The sequence below is a fragment of the Centruroides vittatus genome, unplaced genomic scaffold (genome assembly GCF_030686945.1).
Source record: "Centruroides vittatus isolate TY-2023 unplaced genomic scaffold, ASM3068694v2 contig_3170, whole genome shotgun sequence".
NCBI lineage: Eukaryota > Metazoa > Arthropoda > Arachnida > Scorpiones > Buthidae > Centruroides > Centruroides vittatus.
In genome coordinates this window covers 305,975-321,592 of record NW_027122039.1, presented here as the reverse complement: position 1 = coordinate 321,592, position 15,618 = coordinate 305,975, and the positions used below count along the sequence as shown (strand labels likewise).

General features: G+C 27.9%; 1 protein-coding gene across 5 annotated transcripts in view; it reads left to right on the top strand.

Moving 5' to 3' along the window:
• The window catches only part of LOC136973424 (protein grainyhead-like), a 74,475-nt gene that overhangs the window by 37,261 nt on the left and 21,596 nt on the right, over positions 1-15,618 (top strand). For all 5 annotated transcript variants that reach the window (XM_067268146.1, XM_067268149.1, XM_067268150.1 and 2 more), the window contains exons 2-4: positions 7,180-7,467; positions 8,971-9,772; positions 14,458-14,618. In XM_067268146.1, the coding sequence (XP_067124247.1) occupies positions 7,180-7,467; positions 8,971-9,772; positions 14,458-14,618 (1,251 nt within the window). The remainder of the gene's footprint in view (positions 1-7,179; positions 7,468-8,970; positions 9,773-14,457; positions 14,619-15,618) is intronic.

Genomic DNA, 15,618 nt, shown 5'->3' with positions numbered 1-15,618 from the left:
AATGAAATTTTATACCGTTTTACGCTCTAAAATTACTTATTTACATCCTATTATTAAATATTTAGGATTTTAAACTAGATTTAAATAGTAGTCTATATATTATATCGAATTTTAATACTTAATTGGCTAAATTAAGTGAAAAGAATAAATTATTAAGAGGAGGGAAATGTTAAATTTTTAGATTTAGTATTTAGATAAAGGATATTTCTAAAAATAGCACTGAAAAAACTCGAAAGAATTTCCGTTTACGCCGGGAAGTACGTTATCTCATTCATCACAATCATTAAAAATGAAATTCTAAGCTTAATTTAAGTTTAATTTTTTTTTTCTTTTTCTTCTTTAATCTTTATACTTGAAATAAATTTCTATTTATAAACAAGTTAAAATGTAAATAATAATAATAAATTTCGTATTAAAAATAATGTTTAACTTTTCCAACTGATTTATAACCGAGATAATAATAACTTACTTTTTTCCTAGTGCAAAATTCTTATGCAAATTCATTGAATATTTTAACTTTTAATTAGCAAGAATTTGATTGGATAAGCTGATAAACTGATCATAAATGACACTTTTCTTTTTTTTTTCTTTTAAATCTTATTCGAAAGTTTTAATTAATAGAATTTGAATGCGATTTTATAAAATATAAAATAATTAATTTTTAAAATTTTAAATTAAATTTAAGGTTCGGATAATAATTAAATTAAAAAATTTAGTTAATTGTGTTTAAACATTAAATGTTTATCCGTAATTTAACTTTAGGTTGGCCTTTTAAACTTTGTTTATCTAGAGTTTCACTAACAGTTTATAGTTTATCATCATCATCATCATCATCATCATTCTACCTAAATGGGGTCGAATTTTGTTGTTGTACTCTTCAAATCTACCTTATTATAAGCTATACAAACTAAATTTTGTATAGTTTAAAATGTAGTGTAACATCTAAGATTTATATAATTTATCATCATCATCGTTATCATCACTTTGTCCCATCTAAGTGGGGGTGAAGTATGTTGTTTTGTCCTTCAAGTCTATATTGTTATTAACTGTAAAGTTAAGCTGAAAAGCTAGCAGAATAAGATTTATACATTTTATCTATAATTTAACTGAATAAAACTTCTTAAACTTCTAAAGAAACTAGTCTAGATTCCATTTAAATTACATAAATATTAGATTTAAACTCAGGTAACCTTGCATAAATTTTAAAATTTAATCTTAAATTCGAGTTAAAACTGTGTATAATTTATTGATAAATTTTAAAAATTTATTTTAAAATGATCATCTCGAGATAAATCTAATAACTCAAAGATTTTTATACATGAGTCTTTTTATCGAACAACTTGCCGAAACCAGTTATTTTAAAATTAAAATTATTATATATATATATATATATATATATATATTTATATTTTCCCATTAAAAGTGACTTTAAACTTATGTTTTTGTTTTTTATATATCAAATAAGCTTAAAATATATTATCATAATATTTGTTGTTACTTTCATGTAATGATATATAATTAGAAACAACAAAGAAGTTTATCAACTTAATAAAAATAAATAAATAATAAAAATGAAATTATTAAAAATTTAAGGTAAAAAATATTATTTAAATTATTCGAATTTTAATATGATTTTTATTATATTTTTTAAAGCTGCTATTGGGTTGTTTTTTTTATATCATAACATGCCTAGCTTGGTACGTTTTCCCTTAAATTTGAACCGATATTTATTTAAAAAATTAATTAAAAAACATAAAATATTACTTAAATTATCCAAATTAATGTTTACTTTTTTAATTTTGTAAACAAATAGCGATTAATATTTAAGTTAAGAAGTAAGATTTAGAGGAAACGTACTAAGTAGAGTTGGGTTATAATTTAGAAAATGCGATAATATCTTAAAAACTATAAATAAAAATTTAAAAATAAAGTATAATTTAAATTATTCGAATTATTTATTTATTTAAAAATGTAAATTTATAAATTTTTGTGATTTTCAAAAGATGTTATTGCGTGTCTTCTAAACTATAACCCGACTCTGCTTAGTACCGTACAGTACATTTTCCCCTTAAATCTTAATTGATATAGGCTCAAAAAATTAACGAAAAAAGCCTAATTTCAATTATTTAAGCGATATTTAATGCGTTTTTACTTAAATTATTCAAATGTATACATTTTTAATTAATTTTTTAAAACAAATATCAGCTCCAAAGTTGAAAAAATACTAAGTAGACCTAGGTTATAATTTAGAACACACGCAACAATATTTTTTAGATAAAATATTTAATTACCCAGGCTATAGAAAACGAAGGTTATATATTAATTTAAAAATATATATATATATATTTTAAAATATCGATTAAAATATTATTAACAAATAAATAAAAGAAAATAATTTTATAATTTATTATAATATTCTAGACTAGTTTTAAATGTTTGGCATACGAAATAGAATGCAATTTTAAAGTTTATTTAATTGAACCTAGCCGTTTTATTATAAAATTAAAGTATTCCGCTCCTAATGCCCCCATTAACAAACCTTGGACTCGGTTTAATCAAGGTCGAAAAGGAAATTATCTGGAGATAATAAATTTTGTAGCCAGATTTCTTTATGTATTCTCTACGCTATAGATTATCATACGTAAGAGTTAAGAAGAATTTCGATGGTTATATCGACTATAATAATAATTTAACGGTCGATCTATGTGTAAAATCCTCAGTCGAACAGCCAATGACCTAACAAGATCACTTAATTGCGAACCGAACCGTGACCTTGTGCAACGCTACCTTCGAGTGTATCATTTGTTGGCAATTGAACCAAGGTTGAATCCGTGACAACCCTGTAGTGTAATTATTCTGACATAGTTTATAGTCTGATCAAGCAAGAGAATGATTTTTATTTTATTTTTTATTTTTTCTATCATTCTTCTTCTAATTCTTCTTATAGTTTTTTCCGGTTGAAATCGGTTATATATTTATATATCTGGTTTAAAAATTGAAATTTTTGTGATTGGATTATATTGAGGAAAATGGGAATTTATGTTATACGTGCGATTTATAATTTAAAGTTATGAAATCAACTTAATCTACCACACATTTGCTCAGTTTTATAATTTATCGTGCGTGTGTATTAGAATTTTTCTTGATGCTACTTACGTAATTTACTTTTTTTTTCTATGAAAATTGCCCTTTTATAGAAAATTTATCGTTATTTTCTATGTGAAATTCGTGATTTTCGCGTATATAATGGGTAATTTTTATTTTGTAAATTGATGGAAAGATACGGGCCTACTTGAACGTGATACGTGTCTGCTTGTCTGTTAGGATGACATTTCCTATGCTATGATAAGTCGTTTCGTGTACCACAAATTTATCTTTTTATTGTATATATTCATTATTCTCTGAGCCGGAAACGGAAGTTACGTTTGAAAGTGAGATTCATACTCTCGTGGCGTCACAGCTGTAACCCAAATGTAGTAAGCAAATACACGGAGGGAATTATACCACAAGTACTAGAATGTCTACGAAAAACAAAATTTTGTATGTAATAAGAACAATTTTAGGAGTAAATATTCTGCTGGCCAGCAAATTAATCGAACATTGTTAACATTTCACTCGACCACATTATAATTGAGTATTATAATTCAAAAATTCTATACGTACCAATCTCCAATTATGCATACAAATCATTAAAAAAATAGCATTTGTTTGACAGGGAATTTTTTGAATTAATAAAAAACTCCTTGAAAATTTCCCAGTACTAGGTCATAGTAGGACTACCAACTCCCATTAACCCCTCCCTCTTTGGACTCCACCCACCGTAATATTAGACTATTCCCGTTGTCATAACAACGCCACCCGATTTTCAATGTCGTTCTCAAAGTTATGAAATTGTCCGACCTTTGAGAGTTATCCAGATTGACGGTTTGGTTCCGAAGAGGTAGAGAAATTTTAAGAAAAAAAAAAAAGAAAGAGACATTGAAGGACTCTCGACTCGGGGTCCTATACGTGGCATTGGCCTATGCTTGCATAGGTTATTTTATAGACTAGTTTAAAAATTTTTCTTTTACTTTCGACCCTCGAGTAGGGTGTGGTCCAATTTTTGATTTTTCCAAACCATTGTTTCTTTTGTAATTCAATCAAATCATCTTTTAGCAGTATTTCTATGACCTAATTGGGTATTATTATTGTTATTTTTTAAACTGTGACCTTTATAATTAATTTGCATATGACCCGGTCATGACGTAGATCAATTTTTAACGTATCGTGATACGATAAAATTCCCAGTTAAGCGCCAAAAATATAATCTAGATTAAGTTTAAGAGAGTAAAGAATTATTTTTAATTAGGGCTTTTTAAGTTAGTTAAAAAAATTCGTATTTAATTAAGTTTTGAATATTATACGAAACAATTCTGAAGGATTGATGCCCCAAATACTTTTAGCACCCCAAGAGATGCCCATATATTTAGCACCCAATAAATGCCCAAATAAATTGGGCATCTATTGGAAATGCCAAATTTATTGAGTTATTTTATGCCAAATTTATACCCCGATTTGAATGTAATTTGTCTCAGTATATTGAAACATCTGTCGATAATTTTTTAACTGAAAAAAATTCATCTTTATCACCTTGATCATTTTAAAATATTCAAATTAGTTTATATTTACCAAGTAATTTTAGGGGGAGAGAAGTGTGGATTAATACGAAAATAAATTTTAATTATGGAGTAACTAATGGGAAATCCTAGCTTAAAATATTTGTCATTCTCTTTCTGGAGGGCATTTTAATACCAGAAACTTTGCAATTATCAAAACAGAAATGAAATAATTAAAATAAATTTATTCATATTGCAAATGTTTGCATTGTTAAAAGACCGAAACGGATAAATAAACAATTTCCCACTCCAACCATGGCTGACAGATTTATCTTAATCCAAGTTTGTTTATACTTTCCCGATATCACCTGACATCCATCCCAGTCTTTCCCACGAGCATCTTTGCATGAGATAATATCTGGTCCGACGGGATAATCAAATTACTGTTGACACATCAGCACTAAGAGTTTGTCGACCCAATCACTAGACCTCCTCCACTTAACCGACACAATCGACTCTCGTAATGTGATTCTCGCACCTCGTACCATTCTATCTTTCAACCAAGGTTAAATGTAACCTGTTTACTAAGGGTGGGGGAAGTTTTTTTTTAATATTATTATTCACCTGCATCAGTGTATCGCCGATCTACTGTCTGTCTTGCTTTACTTCAAACAAGGACATCTTACCTTCCCTTATCCCCTCGTGACCCATACTTCCGATTTAGAACTTAACCTGAGAGAGAGAGAGGTCGATGCCGGGATATAATGAAAATTCTTGTTATAGAGGATATTATGTTTAAAATTACTCGTGTTACAGCTGATAATTTTATTGTTTTTGTTTACCCTCATTTTAATTTTTAGTCTATTTTTACCAAGTTCGTATATTAGATTACTTTTAATTATTGGATTTAGCTGTTATTTTTTTAATTTTATAAAAAAAATTAATAATTATCATAATTTTAAATTGTCTTGAAGGTGTACTGTACTGTACAGTACAGTACATATGTAATATTTATTAAAACCAATGAAAATTTGTTAATTCTGAAAGAATATTTACGTTTTAAACGAATTAAATACTTAATTATAAAGTACTGTATTTAGTCGAAATAATGTTGATATCATGGGTATTCTGAAGGGAAGTTGAAACATCTTTATAACTTTCTACGGAATTATATTTTATTTATTCACCAAATTATTCTGCAAAAAACGGGTCTTACACTTAAATTAGGTAGAATCAACTCAGAAATTTAAAATCTAAATGAAGGACCCGACTTTGAAAGAAGTTAAACATTAGTTTTAGTAAGGAAGAGATTACAGATAAGATCAGGACATTGGTAAGGTTACTTTCTCACCAACCGATGCCACTTTTAGTCCTTTTATCATTCACCTCACGTTAGGCTCGCTGAACTTTGACCTCATCGCCCAATCTGACATTGCATGTATCCCACTAGCAAATTGCTTGTTTCTATTACAGGGTCGTTCCACCGACTTGTTTTCCAAGGAAAACAAGAGCTGAATGGGGAAAGAGAGGAATGGGCTAAACCCCAAAAAACTTTCACTTCTTCAGTATGTGCCGCATTGTACCGAAAGGCCCCGTGGCCACAAATGCCCCAATTACATTGTCACACTTTAAATCTCTACTTCCGGCAACCGTGTATAGATGAAGTGATTTGTTGTGTGTTATTGTTCGTTACAATCTAGTTAAGATTGCGCTATGAAAGTCGTGACGGGTTATAGAGTTCAGAGTTCATTGAAAAATGGTCATTTTTTTTTCTTATTTTAATCTGGCAGGTTAAGTTTAAATATGTAGATATAGGTCATTCAGTTGTATTGGATTGAAATTATCTGACTCTAATGATAGGTTTAACTGTGTTAATTGAAAGCATTTTCTAGAACAAATTAATATTAGAAGTTTCTATTTTAACTTTTCAGTTATTTAATGAAGAAAGCAGGCCATTGAATAGCTCAAACATCAATAATTCTATAATAGCCTATATAATATTTTTTACGTATTTTTATACATTTTTAATATCTAAAATTTAATTCTTGTCTTATTCTTTTACTAATTTTATAAATTAAATATTGATAAATTGGCTCTAAAAAAGGAAGTAAAAATATGGTTACAAGGAAAGGATATTTGCACTTTACACAATTTAAAATTCAATAAATTTCATTATTAATTTTATATTTCAATTAATTATTCTAATTTTATATTTGTTGTATGCAGTAATATAGACTATACATCATCGTAATTTAATTAGAAATTTTATTATTTATTATTTTAAAAATTAATATATTTAATAATTACACTTTACATCTTTATAATATCTAGTAGGAAAAAAAATCTATTGCAGAAAGTAAACTGGATATTTTCAAACCAAAATTGCTTAAAACGGAAACATTTATTTATTTATTTATGAAACTCATTGGAAGGTTTTAGAATTAAGTATATTTTTACTAGAAGCTTTTTAGTGTTGATAAAAAAAAAAAAAAAAAAAAAAACAGCACAGGAAGGTTAAAGGTTAACTATATATGTAAATTCGAAAATTATTTCGAATGCTAATGATATTTTTTGTGAATTGCAGTAAATCAAAAGAACCGATATCTACAGAAGATATCCCTGTAACGATCGTTCCAGCGAGCTCTAATTCTTCAGATCGCATGACGGAAATGCCCGAAGGGGATGAAGGTTGGCGGGCATACTACGAACATCCTCTAACTGCGGCAACAACAGCAATGCTTAATATCAACGGTGCCAACGAAGAACAAAATAGCGGTATGAGCTTATTATACGAATATTACAAACTTCCCGGTTTAGAAAAAGTCGACAAATCAGATCAAGAAAAATACAGTCCCCTACCGGATATTTGGAGGTTAGTACCAAATTTATAATTCCAGGAAATGAAAAATATTATTTAATTTTGAGTTACCTTCTATGCGTTTATATTCCTTATTACGCTTAAAGGTATATCACAAATGTCACAATCACTGATAAAAGGCTAAATTACTCTAGGGTATATTTTCTTAACCTTCCTGGTCTGAGAATGTGATTTGAATCAATGGTTAGTTGTACCGTTATGAGTTGAAAACAAACGCTTTGAGTATGACTTGTTTTTTAACTTATTTTTTCATTTAATTAACATACGAAAGCATGTAAAGTAGTTGCGCTTCCCATAAATCTCGAAATAACCAATCAACATTCGTTTCTAACTTTGTTGAACATTATTGGTAGGTTGATTAACATATATCATCTTATTGGATCTCATTACGTTAAAGGCGGAGTTATATAGTTATATTCACCTATTGATGGTTAGTATTCGTCAAATCGTTTCTTGTGATGGTTCTTTCAATTTTTATAGATTTTTAGTAAGAGCGAAACCATTTTATAGGATTTAGTAAATGAGAAACGATAAGTGTTTTATCTCTTTGGCGTACTCAAAGGCTATTGATCTTAGCCTCTAGTCATTTCTTACTTTCGTAAAATAAAGAAGAAAAAAAAAGTAAAATAGAACGTGATAAAGATTATTGATAAAGTAATCAAATTTTGTAATTTTTTCTTAAATTTTGCAGGTGGGTTTAAGATATAAACTCATACATTTTTATTAAATCCATTTTTTGATAGGGGGAATTTTCCTTTTTCAAAACGTTAAACTCTTAATTTAGAAAATATATTAATCTTCATACAAGTAATAATTAAATTTTCAATTTAGTTATAATTTTCTTCTATTCAATTAGCCTATCAATAGAATTTACAAAATTTATAATGAACAATTTAAGTTTTATTATACTATATTAAATATTTTATTTTATAAATAATTAATATACTGTATAAGATTAAAATGTAATAAAATAAATAAAAATGTAAAAATTTATCAGAAAATTTTACAAAAATAATTCTAAACTGAAAAATTAAAAATATCATTAAGTACGCTGCAATTTTATACCCGCTCTAATAATTGATTTAAGATAAGCAAAAGGTAAATTAAAATATAACTTTTGCTTCATAAAAAAATGTTTAAAAAAGATAAAAATTATAATAATATAAATATAAAAATAAATTTTCCCTGTTGACACCAAGTTTCGTTTAATTTAATTTCCTTTACTTTCGATATTGAAATGCCTACGTGTTCAACGGATATAGAAAAAATAATAAAAATAATAATAATATTTATGTTTAATCTAACCCCAATCCGTTAAGCAACTTATTTTACGAGATAAACTGCCACACCTTTCCGCTCAGGTAAAAAAAAACCGCCTCTCTTTTTCTCTCGCCGAGTGTTTGTGCGCGCGCGCGCGTGTCTGTCTGTCCCTGCCGCTTTCTAGAATAGTTTTATTTCCTGGTGATCTGACGTCACAGTCTTCTCTCTCTTCTCCAGTGCCACGCTGACGTCACAAGCAACCAGCGACGCAGTGGACCGAACGTCGAAACATGCCACCACCAACGGACAGGTAGACTCAGACGTCGACGTCTACCTCGGATCCGAAGGCTGCAAATCAGAAAACGGAGATTCACCAACAGTTAATGGTATCAAAGGAGAGCCAGTCTCTCCTAAACCAAGCAAATTAAGCAGTTTGTTGAATGGTGAAGAATCGTCGTCTCCGATTCGTGTTAAACAAGAACAACTTTCACCAGAAGTATCCTCTCCTACACCTGTCGATCTAGTGAGTGTTCCTCTTCCACCGGTCACAACCGTGGTCACCCGACAGGTTATTGACTCGAATAAGAATCGTGAAATGCAAGCCGTGGGTGCCACTGTGGTCTCTTTGGGTGATACCAGTCCAAATCACACTTACGGTACACAGGTTTATGCCAATATATCTCAGTCTCCTTATCCAGATGGACTGACTGTACCCCAATACGGGGTGCTCACGAATGTGGTTCCTGTTTCCAGTCCGTCGCCACCTCAGTACAGTAGTCAGAGTTCAAGAACTGTTTACACTTTGACACCGAGTGATTGTTATCGAGATTATTACTCCTCTTCCGATCAGTACCAGACTGTTCGACAGCATCTCGCGTCTTATTCCGATCCCGCAGATAATACATTCGTCGATCGATTCATTCGCCATAATTCTAACTACAAAACTTCCCTTCATGCCTTAGCTGTCGATCTACATTCACCTGATAGTGGTATAGGTGATACGACCATCACTCCAAGAGATAGTAGCGGGCTTCCACAGGTAGGAAGAGACTCTCCATTTTAATATATTTAATGCCATATTTAGGTTAACTTTAAGGATAGAATTTTTAACCTAAAAATTAACTATTACTTTAATGTATCCAGAATTTTGCACAATAGTATTTGTTACTTTTATGCAATCTGGTATACAATCATCCATTCTCTTTTGTGAAAATTTTCGAAATGCTTAAGTAATTGGATTAAGGTTAAATTTATTTTTAAGTAATTTAAATATTTTATAAATTATACTTAATTTTAAAAATATACTTTTTAATTTAAAATTTAATTTTTAAAACGCTTTTAAAGCGTCGTAAAATTATACGAAAAATCGATCTATCGCGATGTTATTTATAAAATATTTATAATTTAGACGTTTTATTAATGCAAAAATTAAAATGAAATAAGTTTTTAAATTCCATTACATCATTATTAAGACAAAAATAGTAATAAATAAGCCTTAATATTAAATATTTCGTTAAAATGTACTTAACGAATTATTGTTTTTAGTAGCCTCTATAAGGCGTCATTACTAAGTTTTAAGCAATATAAAAAAAAAATTATTAGCTGTTTAACTCATATATTTTTGAAAATATCATAAATAAGGATTAAGTAAAATTAGGCTACATTAAATATAACTTGAATTAGGCGAGAACGATGTAGAAAATTTTTTAAAAAATAGGAGAAACTAGTTATTAATCATTGTCATTTAGAATAATACCTCCCTAAAAATCATTAATTATTTAAGATCTGTATATTTCTATTGCTGGTAGATTATAGAGGCTATAAAGATAATTTATAAAAGTATATAACAATATATTTTGCACATTTAAACCAGTTCTGTCCAGTAGTTATAATACACGACACTAATCAACATTACAAAATGTTTTCTTCCTAGAACGGAAGAATAATTACAAGATAGTAACAAAACTTAATTGTATTGCCAATAGATAATTGTAATTAAGTAAAGTAAAGTAAATATTAAAGTCCAGTTTCTTTATTAAACGATCGATTAATGAAAATTGTATCATTGAACATAATAACAGTAGGACTGTATCAGATGCCAAATCAAGTGACACCGGTACAAGTTTTCCAACTGATGAATATTCTAAAGGTAGTAACGACGACTCGATCCATCATTTGTACACATTGTGGTATGCAAAGACATGCTAGACCTGTGACCGGAATGTCAAATCGAACGATTCTTTAAGTCATCGAATAAAATAATCATCCATAGAAACTTGTCATCTACATGAATTCAAGAAAATTTATTGATGAGCTTGAGTTCTGTGCCATGTCAAGGATTATTACATTAGTTGTAAAGTTTAATTGTTTTTATAGAAATCATATTTACGGAATATTAATCCTGTTTGGCATATTCCTAAACATCATAATTATACTGGTCTTGGAATTATTTTCTTAGAAGTTTATTCAGTTTTGCATACGTTAGTGGGAATATATGCTTAATATTGAGTTAGTTGTTGTAAAATAATTAACATATGTAATATTAAAAAGTAGATATTTTCAGAATTTCGTATTATATTATAACTTAAAGTAATTTTTCTAGGCTTTTAAATTAAACTTGGTCATATCCCGCATCAAATATGCGATTTCTGTAAATACAAATGCTAATATTTAAATCTTAATATACAAGATATAGATATTATTAAAGAGTATAAATATTTATTACGTTATTTAACCGTAAAATACTGGCAAAATTATATGATAGATACAGTTGCAACGAGTATAGTAAGACAAAATTATGTTAAATGTCTTACTGAATAGTAAGACATTTAACATAATCCCATTTACGAGAATACATTTTCTTTGTATATAGCACATAAAGTAATTTAAAAACAACACAAAAATAATAAAAACGAAGTTAAAAACTATTATCAAAACCAGAAAAAAATTAATTTTAACATAAAATTCCGTATGCAAAACGCAATATAAATGACACAATAAGTTATTATACTTAACATTACATAGGATGAAGAGAGAAAACTCTGATTATTATCTGATAATGATATCTCATCATTATTTAAAGCTACTGTTTACAGATCACATTAACCCTACGTAAGTCCTATCAGTAGATTTTTTTTCTTTTTCTTTTGATCGAAGATAACACACATTTAGTCTTTGAATACCTGGACGGATATGTGCATAATCCGATATAAATCTACATATATTTGTAGTCTTTATGTAAATTCAAACTAATCATATACAACGAGTGCGGTATCTTCCTTAAATATAATAAATTAACAAGTCGATTGTCGAGATAGGTAGAATATGCGACGACTTTAACTTAACCTCTGTCTAAACATGTCATCCATCAGCAAAGAAATGACTCGTTGTCAGCCATCATACAGTCTGACCACACACACGGGAACATTATACACATATACAGTGTCTACTCTCTACTATGATACTGTTTGAGCAATAACACGTCTTGAAATTATCAATGTATAATCATTATACGCGCCTTTTTCTAGTTACATTTTCTGCATTATCTTCTAATGATTTCGAGAAATTGTTAAATAATCAACTAAGAAAACAAATTTTTCCTTTTCTCACCACAAAATGATAATAAAAAAGTTGATTTTTTGAATTTTTCAATTAAATTTTTGATCGAAGAATCGAGTAGAAATGAGCGAAAACGTCTCCAAAATTAATTTTCGTAGTTCTAAGTTAAATTATTTACTTAAATTAGAGTCAATATTTAAAAAATTTAAATCTTATTTCGAGTAAAAAATTCAAGAAAAATGCATAAAAATTCATGTTTTAAATCGAATTTCTGCAATAAAAGCTTTAAATTTGAGCAAAATTTTAAATAATTATAGCAAAAATTAAATCAAAAATATTAAATATAAAAAAAAAAACATTAAAAACTAAAATTTGGTTTATTTTAAGTACTTTAAAGCACTAAATTCCTCCGTATAGTTTGAAGAAGCATACAAGAAATAGAGTAACAAATAGTGATTAATAACGTTAGACGTTCCACCCATTGACTAAATTCATTTTGTACACCCATCACGGGACTTGATTTAACATTTCTATTTAATTTTTGATTAGAACAAGCAATCATTCGAGGTAAAAAAACGTTTAAGATATCAGTTAAAAAGGCATTTTTCCAATTACAATTCTTAATATTTCATAAAGTGTATCGTGTTACAAATAGCATCGAAATTTGATAAATGGCAAAATATTAATTGAAAAATAAATAAATAAACAAAATAATAAGCTCCTTTGGAGTATTTTTTAACATTTTAATTGGTAAAATCTCATGAATTATTATTATTATTATTATTCTTGGCGCAAGTTTTTCTTGAAAGTTTAAGTAACTCTCTCATGCGTTAGATCCATTTGATTTTCCATTACTAAGCTCATTATTTACAGATTGTTGGAGAGCAAACGTTGAATAATAAATAATATGCTTTAAAAATTAATTACTTCGTGAAAAATAAATAAAAATTAACAAAAAAATTCCTGCGAAAACAGCAACAATTTGCTCCTTTTTAAAGTTTGTAATTAGAAGATTTTCACGATTCTAATTTAAATTTTCACTTTTTGAATAAGTTTAAAAATATTAATTTTTGTCACTAAAAGAATTTTTTTATATAAAATTTTAATATTTTCGTTTAAAATTAATTAAAAATGAAAATTAAGAATTAAATTTTATACTTAAATTCGAATTAAAACTAAATATTTTTAATTTAAAATTTAAAAAAATATATATATTAGAAATGTAATTAAAAATAAATTCACGTCACATAGTTTTATTTAAATTGAATGTTAAAAAAAATTTAATTAAAATTTTTACACACGAAAGAAAAATCTTCGAGGATTTGATAAAATATAAAATTAATTTTATAGAGTTTTTATATAAAAATTCTACGCGATTTTAAACCTATTTTCCTTTTAAAATATATATATATATATATATATCTTAAAAAATTTAAATCGATAAATATTAAAACACAAAAAAATTAAATAAAAGGAAAAAATTTTAACATTCAATCAGCAAATCATCAGTAAACGTGTAAAGGTTATCAGCCAAGGAAATGAGGTACAACGTCCATAGAATATTTAAACCTTCAGGGCTTATACCTACGGCCACTGGCCTGTTGCTAAAGGTAAATAGCATTTTCGAGTAGTTAAAAAAGTTCTTTTTTCTTCAAATTTTTTAAATGTCTGCTCCTTGGAGACAGATGGCCATCACCCTGTCCTTGACATTGGCGGAACCTCATCACTAAGACTGGTCCTGTTGACACAAAGATTCGTTGAACCCGAAAATCTTTTGATAAATACTACCAAGATTTTGATGAATATTCTAATAAAAATTTAATGATGAATTTTTTTTTTAACAAAAAAAAATTAAATATTTTGTATGTAAAAAAGTGCTGTTTAGATGTATTTCTTTTGAAATTAAGCGTTTTAATTCTAAAATTTATAGTCTTTATCTAAAAAAATAAGGCTTTATTCGCGTGTTTTATTGCCGTGTGACGTAATTTAAATTCAGTAAATGACGTATATATTTCGCGTAGTGATGATATAATTGAAAGATGTGAAGCGTGTTTAATAGGGCGAAATGACTCAAATATCTGGAAAAATAAATTAATTTTAGTGTTTAATTAATTCGAAATCGATTATTTAACATGTTTAATAATTAATATCAATTTTAATTTCTAGATTTTTGAATATAATGAACTACCACAAACGCAAACCTTACTTCATCCCAACGATCCACAAACGACTCCAACAATAAGAACTGGACAAACCCAATCGAATAGAAAATCTTGGCACGATTATGGAAGAAATTCCGAAACTGACAAAATACAAATTCCTAAACTGTAAGTACTATAAATCTTTTAGAAATCTGCAAAAAATCTTTCGGTATTTTTAACAGAAATTAATCATTTCTTACGCTCTCTAATCTTGATAATTTAGGAATTCCCATCGAAGATATAAGGCTACAAATTGATATAAATATATATTAATGTTTAGATTATTATTTAAAAACATTATAAATGTTTATTTACTTTATAAAAAATTGTTTTTCTAGAAGAGTAAACGAAACGTGCTGGTGAACACAACACGAATACGAGATATACAATCCTATCGCTTCGTACAAACCTTGAATATGTTTTGGTATCATTGCCTATCGTGAATCAGATAAACCGATGCAGCGTAAGAGCTAGGAATTAAACATGATGTTTAGAGAAACGTACAACAATCTAAATTACACTTTGTATCTTCTACATTTTGTGAGGCCAAGGTTACATCGGCCCATTTTTGTTTTATAGACGTGACTTTCAAAACCTTCTTTTCTCAATGTCTTTCTGATGAAATCTTTAGTTATAAACTGGAGAGAGAATAGTCTATAGTAATTCTTATTTATTTATTTTTCTTTTAAGATTGTTTAATCGACAGGGTGTGAGTAAACGAGTTGATATCAGCGTGATTCCTGTTATACCCCGCAGTGCAACCAGCTGTGAAATCACCAATAGTCTTTTAACTATATAGCGCTCCAACGGTGGATAAATGATGCTATAACTAGTTACGTCTTATCTTACTCGTGATTTTTGATGATTGAATCTACTAACTGGTTTTTAAATCAATAGAAATCTTTTTAAAGATTTAGTCAGGTTTCACTTGGTGTAACCTATACTCTGTGCTAGCGTAGAGGGGGAAAAAGACAGAGGGAATCTAGTTCGTTTGTGGTTATAAATGTCCATTAATATGAATATTTCCGGATTTTATATATAAATAAATTCATATGTAACTGAATTTTATATGAAAGAAGCGTGAAAAAGTTAATTATATTGTTAATTTTAGCAATTTTTTTGCGGT